Here is a 19,435-nt window from a genome sequence, read left to right as displayed (position 1 = left end):
CAAACAGACATAAACTGGGCGAGGCTAGAATCGAAAACGAGAAACGAGAAACAAGGTCAATAAACATAAATCAAGACAAGAAGCAATGAGAAACTGCTTGGTAATGAGCTAAACTCAATACTACGCAATGTGCACAGAGACACGATGGGTTTATATAACAAACGTTATCATGGGTTAAACACGGGACAGCTGAAAACAATGATAACACACATTTGGAAAACAACCAATGACAAAACAGGGGTGGAGACAGAACAAAACCCTAACAAAATCACGTGTCCAACGTAAACAAAGTCAATGTCATGAAGACCGAAAAGCGTGCGTTCGCTAAGGGCTCACTCACTGGGCTCGTGCACGAGCTTGCGCTTTGGTTTCGCGAGCACGCTGCAATTCTGCAGCGCTGACTCAAGGGGAAATTGTGACAGGTCCCATGCCTATTTTTGAACTGCAAATTTCTAGTGTGTCTGAGTTTTTAAGATGGCAACTTTCAGACTTTGGTAATGATAATCTTTTGAAAACATGTTAGCTCTCAGATATTACGAGGCCTTGGGCGTATTAACATAAATACAAATTTCGATTAATTAGATTGTCTACCACTCATAGGTTTTTGCAAATGATCATTTCATTTGTAAATAAATTTAAAATAAATCCAACAATGAATGATCATCAGCTCAACTAATGTGATATGTGATTCACATGATTTGTGAATGCATGCGAATATCCAAATTGGTTCATTTTAAAACACATCTTAAATTGTTCTTACATTTGATGGGCATATGATATATTTGAATATATATATATATATACACACACACACACACACACACACACACACACACACACAAACGTATATATATATATATATATATATATATATATATATATATATATATATATATATATATATATATATATATAGTATCTCACAAAAGTGAGTGCACCCCTCACATTTTTGTAAATATTTGATTATATCTTTTCATGTGACAACACTGAAGAAATGACACTTTGGTACAATGTAAAGTAGTGAGTGTACAGCTTGTATAACAGTGTAAATTTGCTGTTCCCTCAAAATAACTCAACACACAGCCGTTAATGTCTAAACCGCTGGCAACAAAAGTGAGTACACCCTTAAGTGAAAATGTCCAAATTGGGCCCAAAGTGTCAATATTTTGTGTGGCCACCATTATTTTCCAGCACTACCTTAACCCTCTTGGGCATGGAGTTCACCAGAGCTTCACAGGTTGCCACTGGAGTCCTCTTCCACTCCTCCATGATGACATCATGGAGCTGATGGATGGCCTTTGTCAGGGTAGTTACCAAGAACCCAATGGCCACTCTAACAGAGCTTCATAAGTACTTCAGAAGAAGGACATACATGTCAGAAATACTTAATCAATCAGGCATTTATAGTAGAGAAAACCAGATCGATGGAAGCCACTCCTGAATAAAAGACATATGGCAGGAATTTCAAGGACTTAGAGACCAGGAAGAAAAATATTCTCTGATCTGATTTACACTTTGGGCTAAACACCAAAACCAGATACTGCTCATCGACTGGCTAATACCATCCCTATGCTGAAGCATGGTCGTGGCAGCCCGTCATTAGTGTTATGACAAGAAGGCCCCTCACTAATGTCATGAAAGGAAGAAGTGGCCTTTTTGTTTCACAGCCAACCACTAGCCCATTACATGATCTTAGACCTACAGTGGATATAAAAAGTCCAGACACTCCTGTTCAAATTGCAAGTTTTTTTAGATCTAAAAAATGACAAGGATTTCTACCTTTAATGTGATATAGCAATCAACAAAATTTATGTGGAAAAACAAATTGAAAAGTTTTAGGGACAGAAAAAGAAACTTACAATAACCTGGTTGCAAAATGTGCACAAGCTTTTAAAATGGGTAAAGTGACTGCTCAGAATTAAGCAATCACATTCAAATTCATGTTTAAAAGTAATTATCATACGCTTGTCATCAATGAAGTGATTTTGATTAACTTCAAATTTTTTTTGTCTTCTTGTTTTCATCTAACTGTTGAAGCCTTGATCCACAAAGAACTTATAAAGCATATACAGGATCTCACTGTTGAAACATATCAAATTCAAATTCAAATTTCATTGGTCACATAGACAACCAAACACAGTACCACGTGTAGTGAAATGCTTTTTATGACTGTCCATGACATAAAATAGAATTAGCATAGATAAGAATTAAATTATATACAGTTAGAAAAAGTATTTAAAGAAGTATGAAAATATAACATAGGATATTACAATGGGTGGCAGCAACAGTCTGATGATAGCTGGCATAAAGTGCAGATATGTGCAGTTATTTGTGCAATGTAATGCTGTGCAACATTAAGCTGATGTAGTTGTCTTGAAATTCTACATATATGTCCACATATATGATACACATATTTATAAATAAGAGATATATATATACAGGATAAAGTGGTTACTGAATATGATTGAATAGAAGATGTATTGAAGGAATATAGGTGGTGTGGGTGTTGTGTAGCAAATCCAAGCTCTAGTCCTTGGATTTGTCCTGGTTGAGGGCCCAAATGGCCTGTGGAAAGAAGCTCCTCCTCATTCTCTCTGTGTTGGCCAAGGTACCAAAAACTGTCTCTCCACGGGGGTCCCATTGATCTTAACAGGTCCCTTTGATCCTGCTTTATGCTGAAGTCCACTGTCAACTGCTTTGTCTTGCTGACTTTCAGGAGGAGGTTGTTCTCCTGGCACCAGTTCTTTTAATCTCCTTTCAGCAGAGTTGGAAGAGTTGGAAGTGGCCACACAGTCATAAGTGTACAGCAGGGGGCTCAGGACACAACCCTGGGGGTCTCCAGTGCTGAGGGTGAGGGAGGGCGAGACATATCTGCTCACCCATACTGCTTGTGGTCTGTCTGTCAGGAAGTAGGAGATCCACTGACACAGGGACAGGCTAAGGCCCGGGTCCTCCAACTTTGTGGTGAGTTTGGAGGGAATTATAGTGTTGAAAACTGAACTGTAGTCAACAAATAGCATTTTAACATAATTTCCCTTCCTGGTGTCCAGATGGCTCAGGGCTGTGTGTAGGAGGTGTGTGATGGTGTCCTCGGTAGAGCGATTGGGATAATTTGGACCAAACTGTAATTGGTCCAGTGTGTCAGGTAGTGAAGAGGTGATAATGTCTCTGACCAGCCTTTCAAAGCAATCGATATATCAATCAGGAGAGGGGTTACCAAAATTTTCCACATCATTAGATCAGGGGTGTCCAATCTTATACAGAAAGGGCAGGTGTGGGTGCAGGTTTTCATTCCAACTAAGCAGAAGCCACACCGGAGTCTATTGTTAAAACAGGTGGAATTAGGTGTGTCTCCTGCTTGATTGGAATGAAAACCTGCACCCACACTGGCCCTTTGCAGATAAGATTGGATACCCCTGCATTGTATGTATCATGAAACACCATAAAGACACCAAGTGGACATCCTTCCAAAATTGACAAAAGTACAAAAAAAAAGCCTTATCAGGAAGGCTACCAAGAGACTGACAGCAACATTTAAGGAGCTGCAGGAATATCTGGCAAGTACTGGTTACTCCATGCATGTGACACCAATCTCTCATGTTCTATACATTTCTGCGCTATGGAGTAGGGTGGCTAGACTAGTCTGTTCTCACAAAAAAAAAAACACCTAAAAAACCCTAAAGTCCCAAACCATGTGCCAGAATGTGTTAGAGTCTAATGAGACAAAGGTAGATCTTTAGAAGACCATAGTGAAACACGGTGTTGGTGGCATCATCCTATGAGGCTGCTTCTCTTCATCTGGGACTGACATTCTAGTCAAGATAGAGAGAATCATGGGTAGCTCCAAATACCAGTCTATTCTTGCACAAAACCTGCAGGCTTCTGTTAGACAGCTGCAGATGAAGAAAAAAATCACAAAGTTAGGTAGCTAGTTGTAACCTAGCTTTAGCCCCCAATGAGCTCTATAAACTGACTCATCTGACCCCTCAACCTTAACATTTATAAGAAAGGAATTCTTTGAGAAAGTTAACTTTAAGGAAATGTCTGTGCCCAACCCAAATATCACTGGACAAAAACTCCACTAGTGTACTGTTACCTTTTTTTTGGTGAAAAACCTCTGACTACCCATCTTTCCAGTCTGAATGTCCAGCACTCTCCACTTCTGTCACTCACACGCTGTTCTTTGAAAGTGAAGAAAGTTATAGCTCAAACGTCAGCTCTGGTGCCGAGTAGGAAGGCCCATAGGCGATTTTGTGTGAAAGTGGGGGAGCAAAGATGGGGTGGTGAGGAGAAGGGAATTTTTCATTTTACTCTTATTTTTCCATTTCAACTAAAAATACTTATTTTCCATTGAAGCAGAGTAATTAATTTGTAATTAAACTATATATATATATATATATATATATATATATATATATATATATATATATATATATATATATATATATATAATTGAAATGTAATTGAACATTTATATTTACATATTTAATTACATTTATCAAATAATGTGGGGGTTGGAATTTTAGGGGTTAATCAAGTTATTTAAAAATATCCATTCCAGTTTGCCTTTATTTCGAAGATCTACACATATTTAGTAGCCACAGCTTTTAATGCGAAATGGTTTATCACACACACACACACACACACACACACACACACACACACACACCCCTTTTGCCTGTTGATGCATATTCCTATTATGATACTACACTCCCTCTGTCTGCCCGCTTGAGGCTTTAAGTAAACCAACCTGTTTGTCAGGCTGTTTCCTACCCGGAAACTGATCAAAGAGAGAGAGAGTGTGTGCGTGCGTGCGTGTGTGTGTGTGTGTGTGCGTGAGAGGGAGTGAGAGAGCGAGAGAGAGAGAGAGGTCTAGATCTGAATGAGCTACTGTCCTGTGCAGCCATACACGGAACTTTTTTGCAACACTTTGTGAGATTTAAGACAGAATCAGAGAATGAGACCACCACATGGATGCCAAATATAAAGAGCACAACTGTGAGTAAATAATGGGGTAACAGTAAAGCAGGTGATTGGCACTCTCAGTACTTCTATGTAGGAATGTACTGTATGTTGTCTTCATAGTAGTTACAAGAAGAAGAAAACTTGACTTGATGTAGACATGCGTAGTTTTTCAGATAGTTGCTTTGGATCAAAATACTTTGAGAACTTTCAAGGATCTTTTAGCATTACTTTGCTTGTCAGCTTTCCTCCACACCAAGAATGTTTTTTGCACAGACTTGCCAGGTTATGACATGTGTGGAGTTAAGTTATGCAACATTGGCAAAAACACTGTGAAATGTATAATTGAAAAAAGAATTAGCGTGGTAAGACAACTATTCACTTATTGTGTATTGTGTAATGTACTGCATTTGTATGGTCACCAGTGGTTGAGACAGAAACATAAAAGGTGACTTAAAAGGAAGTGGCTAAAGGCAGTGCAAGAGACTTTTGGGGGGCTACTTGATGGTAGGATGAGTAGTAGATGGCTTCATCTCATTACTTTTATGGTAGGCACTGAATGACAGGGAACAGTCTTAAAGCTAGTGTGTAACGGAAGTAACTGATATCTAGAAGCATAGAGATCATTGCAGTTCTAGACACATTCTGAATCTTGACCAGATGGGGGCTGGCTTTTGCTCCATGTGCATCTTCATTTGTAAATCAAATTGGCCAACAAGCTCATAGAGCAAGACACCACGTCTATTCCTTTTGGCAATGGCTGGAAGTTTGATGGGATTCGTCCGAAGCCTCGAGACTGATTCATCTAGCTCTGAATCTCAGCCACCAACATGCGCAGACTATAAACTCCTTGACAAGGTTCTAAAAAGACTGCAGAAACTGCATAGGCTGTGCACTGATCCACGGTTATGTCTAAAGAATAGCCCACCTTACCTCCCTGAGCTAGTGAGGGAGACTGTAAACCTCATGAGGGATATATGGGCTCCTTATAGAGGCTCAGTCTCAGCCGTGCCACGAGGGGACGAGGGAGAGTACCTGAGGATCCATGTCCAACACTTGCTGGATAAGACAGACAGGGCCATCCTGCTGTTCAAGGAGGGCAAAGAGAAGATGTTTGAGGAAAAGTCGAACTACAGGTGAGGTCTTTATTTGTAAAGATAATTTTTTATAAAAACAATTATTTTATTATTATTTTATTTTTTTTATTTTTTTTTTTACAATTTTTTTTTCCTGTGAATATAAATTCAGATTCAGAAATGTACATACAAGACAAATATGAAGAACGTAAAGTAGTAATAATCATAAATGTTTACATAATGTATAACCACATTTATTTTAAAGATTAACACTAAAACATATTTCTAGTGACAGATAGGTGAACTACAAGATATTACACATTTGAAAGTGTTATGTATCCTGTGTAAGTGAGATATAGCGATTATTATTATTTCCCCACATTTATCCATATCGCATTACTTTCAAAGTGGCTGTAACAGTCTAGTTTCTATTTATTTTTAGGAATTAAATTTTAGTTTCAATTTAGCGATTGCCTACTTGAAAAATAACATGGATATTTTTGCCTTCAGCACTAAGAGGGGGCCAAGATGCTGATCTGTTCTGAATACTAATGGTCTGTGTGAATGAGTACTGCAAGTTAGAGGCCTTTATTATGCTAACAGGGAAACTTACATTTGCAGTTAAATACATGAATTTAGCTTAGAAATGTCAAATTTGCTGTGAACACTATAAGCTTGCTCAGAAAAAAATTAATAAATCAGGAAATAGCAAAAATTACAAACTTAATACAGCAAATGTTTATATATGTAATGCACATTTAGCATTCAAGAGGAAAAATCAACTAAAACACTAATAAATAAATAAATGTATAAATTGAATAGATATGCGATTAATGTTGTACAATAGACCATATGTAAAAAATTGCATAATTATAATTAAACAGGAACGTTATTAATATTACATAAAATATTAGAAATAAAGGGATAGAAGTATAATCTAAAGAATTAAACTGAAACAATAACTGTGATTTGAATCATAATAAAATATATTCATCCATTGCCTATGCATTTGTCAACTACCGAAAAGAAGTTTGTTCCTATTCTGTCTGTATTAAAATAACCAAATGTTTCCAGACACACAGTACACATAGGAGGAGAAAAGATGTAATTGTCCAGCAAAATTCAAACCTTAAAACTGCTTAGATGTAATACTGTTTAGCAGGGCTAGCAAGGCAGGTAAAAAATTGAACTCACTGGTTACGTCTACACTTCCACAAGCCCACACTTGTTGTTGTGGTGATATTATCAAGGGTACATCTTTTGTAACTTAAATTTTGTATCTTTCACCTGGAAACGTGAATTATTCTATACCTTTAAAAATTATTTAAGGTGTATAAATGGACCATAATATGTTTTTAGGCTAAAGTTTTAAACATACACTACATGCACCGATCTAGGTAAAAAATATATACTAAAGGTACGAAAGGTGTTTGCTTGAGTTTGGCATTTAGAAGTGAAGCATTATCTGTATGGACAAGTTTGAACTGTATCCGTCAGTGTCTCTGGGGTGGTACCTTCCAGCATAAGCCTTTTGTGCCCTTAGTAACCTGAGAAGGAGAAACACATAAGATAATAATTAAGGATATCTGTTGTACTTTTGAAGGTCATTTTACATTATTTGTACTTTGGGAACCAGAAATATGCCTGTACAACACCTTTGTTCTGATAGTTTAGCGTTTAGTAGTTTAGTATGGCGTCTGTATAAAAGGGACATCTTTCTTTACATTAACTGTGTAGCCGCATTCAATAGCAACAAAATTCATAGTCATTTCCACATATTACACCTCACCATAAAATCTCCCAGAAATGTTTATACTGTTCAGAAAAAATAATAGGCAAAAATATAATTGCTGAGCAAATATGTAAATAATCAATTGACTTATTTTTAGGATAGCAGTAAATTGCAAAATGTATTTATTAGTATTCTTATTTTAATGCTAACTTTTAGCTTGTATCACCACCAACAAAAAGACCCAAACTGCCTGAAAAATCTCACTTATTGGCACAGAAGTGGTTTTGACACACCAAAGTGTTTTGGCATTTATATATACTATGACTCCGACTTATACAGGAGTCGCACAAGAGTTATTTAATGGACAGTAAAAGTCCTGAGCTTTGACTTTTGACATGATCTGTACCTGAGTTGGGACATATAGCTAACGTTATATGAAGTAAGTAATTATTATTAGCTATCTATCTATATTATCAAGATTAAGAATAAGTGTTGTGACAACACACAGGAAAGTTGTCGCTTTTCAGTCTAGTCAGATAATGAATGTTGAGGAAACAAATATAGCATTTAAACACACTAAATGAAACTAAGGTGTTCAGTATAAAGTAAACTAGTAAATTAGTAAAGTAAATAAAGTAAAATTAGAGTTTCATAGAAAGTATTTCTTAAAATCAGTAAAGAACCCTTACTTTTTGAGAAATGCAAGGACTATAATTTAATAGTAATACACGATACATTGCAGAATGGAAATTCATCTTATACTTCAAAGTTGGAAGATTGCATGTCTTTTATGTATGTATATGTATATATATATATATATATATATATATATATATATATATATATATATATATATATATATTATAGGCACACACTGAGGTAACAATGACAATGGGATTTTATTTAGTTGTATTAAACATTAAATCTATGACTACAATGTTTGTTAACATAATCACATAACCAAAGCATTAACCACATTTCTTGTATGGACCACAACTTGTGTAAAGAGATGGAGTGGAAAGAAAAGATTAAAAGAGCAAACTGATAACAGTGACTAATGGAAAATTAAGCTTTTGAAAAAGTAGCCCAGAGATAGAGGTAAACATGTGCTCATCCTGTCAGAGTGGAAAAAAAAATCCTCAGGCCTCAGCAGTGCTGGTTTACTGTCTGACGTTTTTTAAGATCATCAAAACTTCTCTTGAAAAAAAAAACCCAACAATCTCTTTCCTGAAGCTTTACTGACCCATGAATGACTGTGAAAGGTCCATTTAATCCAACCAGCATAGAGCAAGAACCATGTGCATCACATATAAGTGGTTTCCATTAAATGAGTGGAAAAGATAATAAGGTTTAATTAAATAAGCTTTGGATAAAGTATTATTTCATTTTGGTGACAAAAATTACAGTTGTCAAATTAAATGTACATCTAATGTTCTTTTGCTGCTTCTGAAGTTTTAATAAATGCACAAACACAGACCTAAAGTCTGTTAATAACTGAATTGCACTGTTCTTGAGTTTACAGCAAAGTGAATAGGGTTGAGGGATTGTAACATATAGCAGATCGGTTTGTACGAGCAGTACAAACAGGTGCTGATATTGCCATTATAATTGTCTATGTATGGTCAGTTGCCACTGGAAAATTCCGTCAGTACACTACAAAGACTTAGGACAGGAAATGTGAAACTGTGACTTCCTGTTGGTAGTAGCTTGCATGCAGACATTTTTACAGTATGTGTCTACAAAGTGTCTGTCTGTCAAGGTGTTTGTCTAAATTGTAATTAAAGGTGTGTATGCAGTGCAATAACTTTTTAATGCTTTGCCTGAGAATTTATATTCATAAATACAGTGGCAAGAGAAGTATGTGAACCTCTTGGAATTTCATGGTTTTCTGTATAAATTTGTCATATAATGTGATCTGATCTTCATCTAAGTCAAGGGTATTGACAAATATGACGTGCCTAAAATAAAAACACAAAATAAATTCTGATCCCTCATGTCTTTATTGAACACACTCATTCAACATTCAAAATGGCAGTGGAAAAAGTAAGTGAACCCTTAGAATTAATAAATGGTTGACCCGAAACCCTCCCCACAGCCCGTTCTTCCTGGCAGAACTGCTTTAGCTCTGTCATTTTCTTTGGACGTCTCATGTGTATGGCTCTCTTCAAGTCAATCCATAGCATCTCTATTGGGTTGAGGTCTGGGCTCTGACTCTGGCCACTCCAAACAGCGGATTTTGTTTTTCTGAAACCATTCTATTGTGACTTGCTCCGGTGTTTTGGGTCGTTGTCCTGTTGCATCACCCAACTTCTACACAGTTTCAGCTGACGTACAGACATTCTCACATTATCCTGAAGAATTGTCTGATATACTTGGGAATTCATCTTCAGCTCAATGATTGCAAGCTGGCCAGGCCCTGTTGCAGCAAAGCAGGCCCAAATTATGATGTTTCCTCAACCATACTTGACGGTTGGGATGATGTTTTCATGATGATATGATATGCCCTTTCTACGCCAGATGTAGTGCTGTGTGGTTTTTCCAAACAGTTCAATCTTAGTTTCATAAGTCCACAAAACATTCTGCCAATACCGCTGTGGAGTGTCAGTGTGCTCTTTTGCAAACTTCAGGCATGCAGCAATGTTCTTTTTAGTAAGCAGTGGCTTCCTTTGGGGTGTCCTGCCGTAGATACCCTGCTTGTTCAATGTTTTACATATTGTACACTCATGAACAGAGATGTTATCCAGTTCCAATGATGCTTTCAAATCTTTGGCTGTCATTCGGGGTTGTTTCTTTACCTAATTGATGAGTCTTCGTTGTGCTCTTGGTGTCATTTTGACTGGGCACCCACTTCTTGGTAGAGTAGCAACAGTCCCAAAGTGTCTCCATTTGTAAAATGTTTGCCTAATTGTTTCTAAAGTCTTTGAAATCACTTTGTAACCCTTTCCAGCTTTATGTAAATCAACAATCCTTGATCGTAGATCTTCTGAAAGCTCTTTTTGGCGAGGCATGGCTCACATAAGCGTGTGCTTCTTGTGCAGAGCAAACTCCAAAAGTTTGATGGGTTTTTATCAGTCAAAGTAGTTGTAGTCCACACCTCCAAACTCATTTTCTTAACGAGACTCCAGGTGTGCTAAAACCTGACTCCAATTAGCTTTTTTCAGGTCATTAACTCAAGGATTCACATACTTTTTCCACAAGCACTATGAGGCTTTTTTGGTTGTTCTCAATAAAGACATGAAAGAATTTTTTTTGTGTTATTATTTTAGACACATTATATTTGTCAATACCCTTGACTTAGATGAAGATCAGATCACATTTTACGACACATTTATGCAGAAAACCGTGAAATTCCAAAAGGTTCACATACTTTTTCTTGCCACTGTATGTGGATAACAATTCTTTTCACTAGAGAACTTTCACATTTGCTTTATTTTATTTTGAATGAATAAAAAAGTAAAGTCAAATAATTAGTCGGTCCAACTAAGTTCATTATGTCATGTGCTGCTCTTTCAGGAGAAACTTGACAAAGCTGTCTTTGCTGTTCAGTCATATGCTGTGGGAACTACGGGCTATATTTCCAGGTGGCCAATTTCAGGGAGATACCTATAACCTGACCAAGACAGAGGCAAAAGAGTTCTGGAGGAAGATATTTGGACACAAGTGGGTGAATGTAGCCATAAATACTGTACAGATTTCATATATTCATAGACTGCTTTCAAAAGTATGGTTATTCAATAATTTTGTGTCTTTCATGCAGTTCATATGTTTGTGTGTTTTCCATATGCAAAAGATTAGATTTTCTCCTTGATCTGTTTCACATTCAGGTGCATAGTTAAGTGGAGTTTGTTTAAGCAGCATTTGAAAAATGCTCACAATTTTGAAGAGGGAATGGAGGCCATGGCTCTGAAATCAACAGTTGACCTCACTTGTAATGATCACGTTTCTATCTTTGAGTTTGACATCTTCACCAGACTGTTTCAGGTACTTGCACTGGATGAAACCATTTGAAAATGGAATTTCACTGTTGGATTTTCTCTGGGAAATACAGACAAAATACCTGGGAAGAGCCTTCATTATGAAAACCCTTCATAGGGTCAAATTGTAAATGTAAAAAATGTAAGATTATGACATTTTAAAGCCTGGCTACCACCAATTGCAAAAAATGTTGTATTCCATTTTCAGTGAAAGATGCCCTACCTACATTTACATTTATTACCTAATCTATTTATAGAAAAACATTACTGGCAAATCTTAAAGAGTGATAAATTTAGAATTGGAAATGTGTTATCACTTTGATTATCAACCACATCAGTCTCTGTTACATCAACTGAGATCACTCGTGGCTTTTAACCTCCTTGTTGTCATCTCTTCACTCGATGGAAAACTGTTCATGCTAACATTGGTGAGGAAATAATCGCTCGCTTAGTCAATCAATTCAGGCTTTTGCTGTGTGGCGCAGGTGTATCGTGGACATTTTGACTGCCGGTATCTGATCACAAACTAATTATTAAGCTTATGTTTGTTTCACTATGACATATACAGTACACAAGTATACAGTATACAAACATAATCAAATCATCACGCTTAGTTAACAAGGCTTTAGACATCTGTAGCCAGACTGTCTGCATTTACCAGTCAAAAAAAGCAAGTCTAGAGCCAAAGCATAGTTAAAAAGTAGCCTAGATTTCCATACTGATTTGGTAAAATATAGTATATTTATATTTTCTTAAAGTAGACATGTCATTGTATATTACTGGCAAAGAAACCCCTGAGTTTTGGTTAAATCCGATTTTTCGGCATATTAATTGGATTTTCGTGACCACTACACAAACATCACATTAAACTGCAATATTAGAATAGCATATATACTATACATTTAAGGAAATAATAGTGTTGATACTGTAGGATGTTTTCAGATCACATTCAGTTTAGTTGGATCTACTTTTATATCTTTCCTTTCAGTTTCACTGAAACATTTGTTAGCAAGATCATAAGCATGTTAAATGTCTTGTTTTGTCTCAGCCATGGTCAACACTGCTGAGGAACTGGAATCATTTAGCAGTGACTCACCCAGGTTACATGGCCTTTCTCACTTATGACCAAGTACAAGCCAGACTGGAACACCACAGACATCGTCCTGGCAGGTTCGATGATACTAGCACAAAGAAAATCCTTTGTAATTATATGGATATCTGCATGAATGCTTCAAAAATATTATCTAATCTACATCTAAGCCATAATAACAAATAAACATGTCTTATTTAGCAAACACCACACAACTTTTCAAATGGCCTTCTTACCATATCTCATTCTTTGTGTAATATGAAGCAGTAAATATTTTTTCACTAACTAGGCTCTGACTTGACTTTTTCTGTGTTTTTAGCTACATCTTTCGTCTCAGCTGCACCAGAATGGGCCAGTGGGCGATTGGTTATGTGACCCACGATTGCAGTGTTATACAAACCATTCCAGAGAATACACCTCTGTACCAGGCTCTAATACAAGGCTTCAGACAGGGAGTGTGGGTGCATATTACAGAATTCATAAAGCAGAAATTCAAATATCAGAATAATATGATAATTTTGAATGTGTGTGGTTGCAGCTACTTGTACCCAAATGGACGTGATGTGAACCCTGATCTCACTGCTCTGTGTATGCCATCTCAGAAGGGTCGCATTAAAGTCACAGAGGTAATAATTACAAGTTCAAATTGTGGAGAGTGACAATGACAATTGAATTGAATGTTATTAGTTCTGTTGTTGTCATCACATGAAGCCAAAATCAAAAAACCCAGAGTTCAGGCTTAAATTGACATGTTCAGGTATGTAAACGTATTCATTTGAACAGCCGATATAATTTGCTACATTATAAGTAAGATAAAAGCAAGTTACTTCCCCTATACAATCTGTAGATTTTGTGGTAGTATAAATACTGTTAATTCCTCTTTTTACTTTGTAAGTTCTCAGAAGTTGAGGTCAGTAATAGGTCATTTGCCTATGTGTTAAAATTAATCCTGTAATTACACATCCTTCTCCACAAGGAGGTTTTTGTTAAAAGATTGTTGTTCTGTTTAAAGCTTGATTTATCAGGCATATCAAACCGCACCCCCCACCAGCACCAACACCCCCCCCAACTTGTTTTTCAATTCCACCTATGTGGTTGAAAATAAATGACCCATATCCGTGTAGAAGTAAGGTGGATCCCCTTGGTTTAATGTGTTTCAAAATGCTGTTGTTGTTGAATGGTATGTTACATGAGCATAATTATAAGAGCTACAGAAACAATTTCCTTGTTAACAGTATTTGAAACAGTGTAAAAAAAAAAAAGAAATCAAACCAGTTTGAACTCTTGTGAGTGATGATGCCACATTACCTAGCAGAACTGAGAGGCACTGTGGGATAGAAAATGCCACCGATTTATATGTTCAATTACTATATTTCATGTCTTTGATCAGCGTCAGAATGAATCCATGGATGTGAACTTGAGTGAAGAGATCATGAGATTCGTTTTTTTTTTTTCATCTTAAAGTACTTGCTTGCCATTTCAATAGTAATAATGTAATCCCCCCCCCCCCCCCCCCTCTCTCTCTCTGTTTGACTCTCTCTTGTTCTTTGTCTGAGCAGGAACAATATGAGTTATACTGTGAAATGGGCAGCACATTTCAGCTGTGTAAGATTTGTACAGAGAGAGAAAAGGACACACGCATTCAGCCCTGTGGACATCTGCTTTGCCAGCCCTGTCTCCTCGGCTGGCAGGTATTCAATCTCATTCTGACCTAGCCAGTTATTCATGAAAACAGCATTTTTTTTTACACAATGGAGACTGTGTATATTGAAAAAGACAACATAGAACATAATTTAGATTAGAAGAAACATCTAATAATAAACATTTAAACATTTTATGTAGCTGTGTGTGTGTGTGTGTGTGTGTGTGTGTGTGTGTGTGTGTGTGTGTGTGTTTACATCCTTTGCCACACCCAACAAAGTGTCATTTTCATTTTCAAGCCTGAAAGCAAATTATGTGCATTCATGGTGTTTTTTTAGAACAGCATTTTCCCATGAACTTGTCATTCTGCATAGTAGCACATCTCCGAATTACATGGAAAATAGTTACCATGCCTCGAATGAAGTTTACGTAATGTCCTAATTAACTTCCCTTGCAAATATTGTGCAATAGACCAACATCTTTATAACAGGAAGAGGAAGTGCTTGTGTTTAATCTCATCTCTTCTGTCCAGTTGCTTGATGTATGTTGCTTGTATATGTGTTACATTATCACCCCACCCACAGAAGTCAGATGCACACACCTGCCCTTACTGCCGCTGTGACATTAAAGGGACAGAGTCCATCCTTGTGGAGCCATATCGGCCCACAAGAGACACCACAGTAGGAAGAAGAGAAGAAGACGAGGAAGATGATGATGACGACGATGATGATGACGACCATGAAGATGTGGAACTAGTCATGAAAAAACTGGCTGCCATGAAAAGGGTGAGAGTTGCATAAATTTAAATATTCTGTATATCACCTGCATAGTTTATAGACAAGTCTTTGAAAATCGATCATTAAACACATTTAACAAATGTTTGTGGCAAAACCTATATCAGATTGCTCAGACATGTTTTCAACATAACTTGGTTTATGTTCTTGAGGTACCGAGACACTGCTTACACATGCTTCTTTCATGCATGTTACATATGAATCATGTCCTGATTAAGAGTTTGACCACATGAATTAACTCTTGTAGTCAAATCTGTCTGTAGTTAGCAGATGTACCACAGGAAATATGCAAAATAGCTTATAATACTTGGCAACCAACTTCCTGTACACTTATTTTTCAGTTTCCAGTTATTCTATGCAAAGGTTATGTGGTCTATCTACTTCCCATAAAGGTGCTATATTTGTTATGTATATTTGTATATTTGTGCGATATTAGTTGATTTATTGTGGTATATTTGGAGAACTTTGATTGTCAAATATGTCTAGATTAACCATTTATATTTACACTTGTATAACATCTGGCTTAAATGTGCCTCCCCCTAAAGTGGTTTGAGTGATCAAATTGCAGTTGTTCTAAAGCCAAAACAACTGTGTTTTATGTAATAATTCAGAGATTTGAGTTGAATTCTGATAATCCCAAGTTTTTTAATTACACTTCCCACCTGCCATAACAGGCATCACAAGAGGAGTATCAGGTTCCTAGTTCCAGTTTAGCACCTCCTCCACTTCCACCAAAGCAGAACATGTCCTCCCCATGCCCATCTCCCAAACCATACATCGGTCCTTCCAGGCTGGTTAAAGGTCACAGAAACTCAGTGAGTGTCTTTTTTGCTGTCAGTCAACTATATTATTGTTGTAACAGTTGCCACATACTAATTTAACTTAGAATTGAATGTCATAGTTATATGGCTACAGTAGTATGGTTACAGTAGTATTATCAATAGTAATTATTTTATAACAACAATTACCAAGTATCAATACGTATTTCAATTGCCTTAAATAAAATTACAGATCTTCTTTATGTAGTCTAGCATATTTATAAAATAATGTCTGTTAAAGCATATAGCATAGGCCAGTAGTTCTCAACCAGGGGGGCGCAAAACACAGACAGGGCATAATTTGGATACTCTGTGTATTTTATTGCTTTTCAAATAGAATGTGCATAAATGAAAAACCCCGCGTTCCTCTCCCTTTTATCTAGCTGTCAGTGCAGACCAGTGTTGCCAACTTAGCGACTTCTCAGACCCCTTTAGCGACTTTTTTTTTTTTTGGGAAGAAAAAAAAAAGAAAAGCGCCTAGCGACAAATCTAGCGACTTTTTAGACAAACCTTAGCAACTTTCCAAATGTCGGCAGTACTGTCCTGCAAGTGCGAGGTCTTGCTTTCCCGCTGCACTCTCACCTCTCTCTGCGTCTGCTCTGTTCAGTGAGTGGCTGAGAGCTGGAGCAGCATATCCTGGTGATCACACGGCAACTGACACGGACGTGTATGTAAAAAGAAACAAGTGCAGGTGTCCCACTGATTGATTTAACAATGTCATGGCTAACGAGACGCGCCCTTCCTCCCAATTTACATCATTCTTATTTGAATGTTTTAGAATGCAAGACGAATGCAATGCCACATGAAAATAGTAATAATAATAATTTAAAAAATAGTCCACGTTATTACAGCCTATTTCCCTTGTTCATAGTAGTTATAGTGTTAAGAAACATTTTTGATAAATCATGTTCCATGCCTGTCTCTTACATAGTTTTATAAAAGTTATTTTAAAAAATCACAAAAGTTATGAAAAGTAATTAAAAAAGTACAAAAGCAAAAAAAAAAAAAAAAAAAAAAAAAAAAAAAAAAAAAAATCTATCTATCTATCTATCTATCTATCACAGATTATAGATTAGGTTATATATAGATAGATTTTTATATAGAATAGATAATCATTATACCTGGTCTCCTGCAATATGGGGGGAGGGGCATGCCACATTATAGGGGAGTCTTGGGGTGGCTTTAGTTACAAAAGGTTGGGAAACGCTGGCATAAACCAATACCAATGAATGTTAAAAAGCCTTATACCTGGAACAGTAAATGTGACCTAACTGAATATCAGTGTGTGAAACAGCCTGCATGCAATTTTTGTAGGTACTTCATTCATATAAATACTATTTGTTCTCTGTAGAGTACCTGTAGCAATGTGCCACATACAGAAAACCATCTAAATCAGACTGAGGAAACCTCAGACAGGTAAAAAGAAAAAAACATTTTGCTTAAATCTGAGACTACAGAGTATTAAGTACTAAGTATTACAATATTTTCTCACTATTTTGTTCTCTTTCTCTGAAGACAGCTGCAGCGTGATGCTGAGCAGAGCCATACATCACTCTCCCAGTCAGGTAGAAAAGGTATCTACCTCTCTGTCTCTACAATTGAATGCAATCTTTCACACCTCTCTATAGTTTCTGAGTGACTGAGTAGGCAGAAATTATCAAAGGACATGAAAGAAGGTAAGGTAAAGGGTGGTATAAATGTTTTAGACAGTCATGTTCAGAACGGAGGCTACCCTTTTGAACAAAAATATTTTCATAATTAATATCGTATCATGCAGTATTCAGTTCATACTGGATTTTGTGGAGTTTCTTTTGTGATTGTTGCGGCCACAAATGATTGCTTTTGCTGCGGGTTTTTCACTTTTTTCTGCAAAACTACTTGAACTGGCGAGATTGCAATCCCATGAAATTGTTTTGCACTGTCTTTTGCAGTGATGTTTGTTGATAAATGATACCATTTAGCTGTACGTACGTTCAATGCATGTGAATTGAAGGGGGCTTTGGCTGAATGTGCATTATGATGACGTCACATAGCATGTTGTGATGACGTCACATGACGTGACTTGGCCAAAATCTGCGGTGATTTTGAAAACTCCTGTGAATATTGCGCAATTTGCTTGATTTTGTTCATTTCTGTCATCGCAAAATCTCGGCGGGACTGAATATTTGACCATTTTTGTTACTTTGGTAAAAAAGGAATATTTCTGATACCCACTAAATGTCTTGTCAGTATTTTTCATCACCAATACATTAAGAAAGTACAAATAATATAATAGATTTTTGTCCATATTAAAAGTCTGCAATTGCTATAGTGGAACTTTAATCAGGCTTGTGTAAAACAACATAATGAAATTTTTCTGTATGCCTTAATATTTCAATCAAACATTTTCTGTCTTTGGTTAATGTGTCTTTCCTCTATAAACGCATTATACACCACATAATTCATGCTTTACTGTATAATTCTGCACATTAAGTAGTATGCACATTATGCAAACTTTTCCTCCAGGCCTTTATACTAACTGAACATTCAGACGCAGATTATTTAGGGCAGACTTTTGACAATGAGCGTGAATTCTGTTTGATGAAATGCTAGATGCTTATTGATAAAATAATGACTGGAAAAGTAAGCCATTATAATGTATATTCTACATCATATACCATAATATGCTTCTAATAAGTATTTCTAATGGCCTTGGATTACATTTGTCAACTCATCAATAGCATACACGAATCCTACCAGAACCGATTCATTGTGTGAAACATTTTAAGTTGTTTTTTATAAAAAACGTATGACTACATAACCCTTTCACTTTTTCCTTTTTCAGGTTTAGCCCCATGGTCAGGGCCTGCACATTCAGGAAAAAAGAAGAAAGAGAAAAGAAGGGAGGAGGTGGAGGACAGGAGCAATTTGGAAACAGATTTGCTAGCACAAAGTCAAAAAAGCTCTCAGAGACAAAGACAGCTCTCATCTTTGACATTCCTGGAGGATTTCAACATAGACATGAGTATAACGAAAAACTGAAATATGATCTCTACACTGTAAAAAAAAAAAAGTTTATGTAACACAAACCAACCCTGTTATTTTTAACGCAACAATTTATATGCCCAGACTGTTACATAAGCAGACTGTACTTGTATCAGTGTAAGTTTCATGAATAAATACCATAATTGTTACATTATGCTACATTACAATAGAATGTTGTTGAATGACCCTTCATTTTTTTCTTGTCAACATTAAAATGGATTTTATTTCTATGAATCTTATTTGAAAATGAAGTTATTTGATTATTTTTAAACGTTAGTGCAAAGTTGCAACAGGGCTCTCTCTCTCTCTCTCTCTCTCTCTCTC

At 36.5% G+C, this 19,435-nt stretch overlaps 1 protein-coding gene across 2 annotated transcripts; it reads left to right on the top strand.

Annotated features, from left to right (window-relative positions):
• The first annotated feature begins 4,533 nt into the window (after nucleotides 1-4,533).
• On the top strand, nucleotides 4,534-19,402 carry cblc (Cbl proto-oncogene C, E3 ubiquitin protein ligase). Of its 2 annotated transcripts, none has more exons than XM_053631573.1 (12): nucleotides 4,534-6,098; nucleotides 11,284-11,430; nucleotides 11,595-11,751; nucleotides 12,793-12,914; nucleotides 13,154-13,291; nucleotides 13,373-13,460; nucleotides 14,394-14,525; nucleotides 15,060-15,260; nucleotides 15,944-16,084; nucleotides 17,439-17,503; nucleotides 17,603-17,661; nucleotides 18,912-19,402. In XM_053631573.1, the coding sequence occupies exons 1-12, from the start codon at nucleotides 5,719-5,721 to the stop codon at nucleotides 19,106-19,108; spliced, it is 1,827 nt and encodes a 608-aa protein (XP_053487548.1). In that variant the 5' UTR covers nucleotides 4,534-5,718; the 3' UTR covers nucleotides 19,109-19,402. The 2 variants fall into 2 exon arrangements, with proteins under 2 accessions (XP_053487548.1, XP_053487555.1); XM_053631580.1 differs by having other exon boundaries at nucleotides 17,607-17,661; nucleotides 18,912-19,034.
• The last annotated feature ends 33 nt before the right edge of the window (nucleotides 19,403-19,435 follow it).

This window comes from Ictalurus furcatus, chromosome 1, assembly GCF_023375685.1.
Source record: "Ictalurus furcatus strain D&B chromosome 1, Billie_1.0, whole genome shotgun sequence".
Taxonomy (NCBI): Eukaryota; Metazoa; Chordata; class Actinopteri; order Siluriformes; family Ictaluridae; genus Ictalurus; species Ictalurus furcatus.
The sequence above is the reverse complement of the archived record's forward strand: the minus strand, read 5'-3'. Positions and strand labels throughout refer to the sequence as shown.

What these genes read in the sequence shown, in the direction of transcription:
- cblc (XM_053631573.1), top strand. Translation starts at nt 5,719, where the DNA reads ATGGCTGGAAGTTTGATGGGATTCGTCCGAAGCCTCGAGACTGATTCA. An exon ending in CACAGACATCGTCCTGGCAG is followed by an intron (nt 12,915 to 13,153) that starts GTTCGATGATAC and finishes CTGTGTTTTTAG; the next exon opens with CTACATCTTTCGTCTCAGCT. An exon ending in AACTGGCTGCCATGAAAAGG is followed by an intron (nt 15,261 to 15,943) that starts GTGAGAGTTGCA and finishes CTGCCATAACAG; the next exon opens with GCATCACAAGAGGAGTATCA.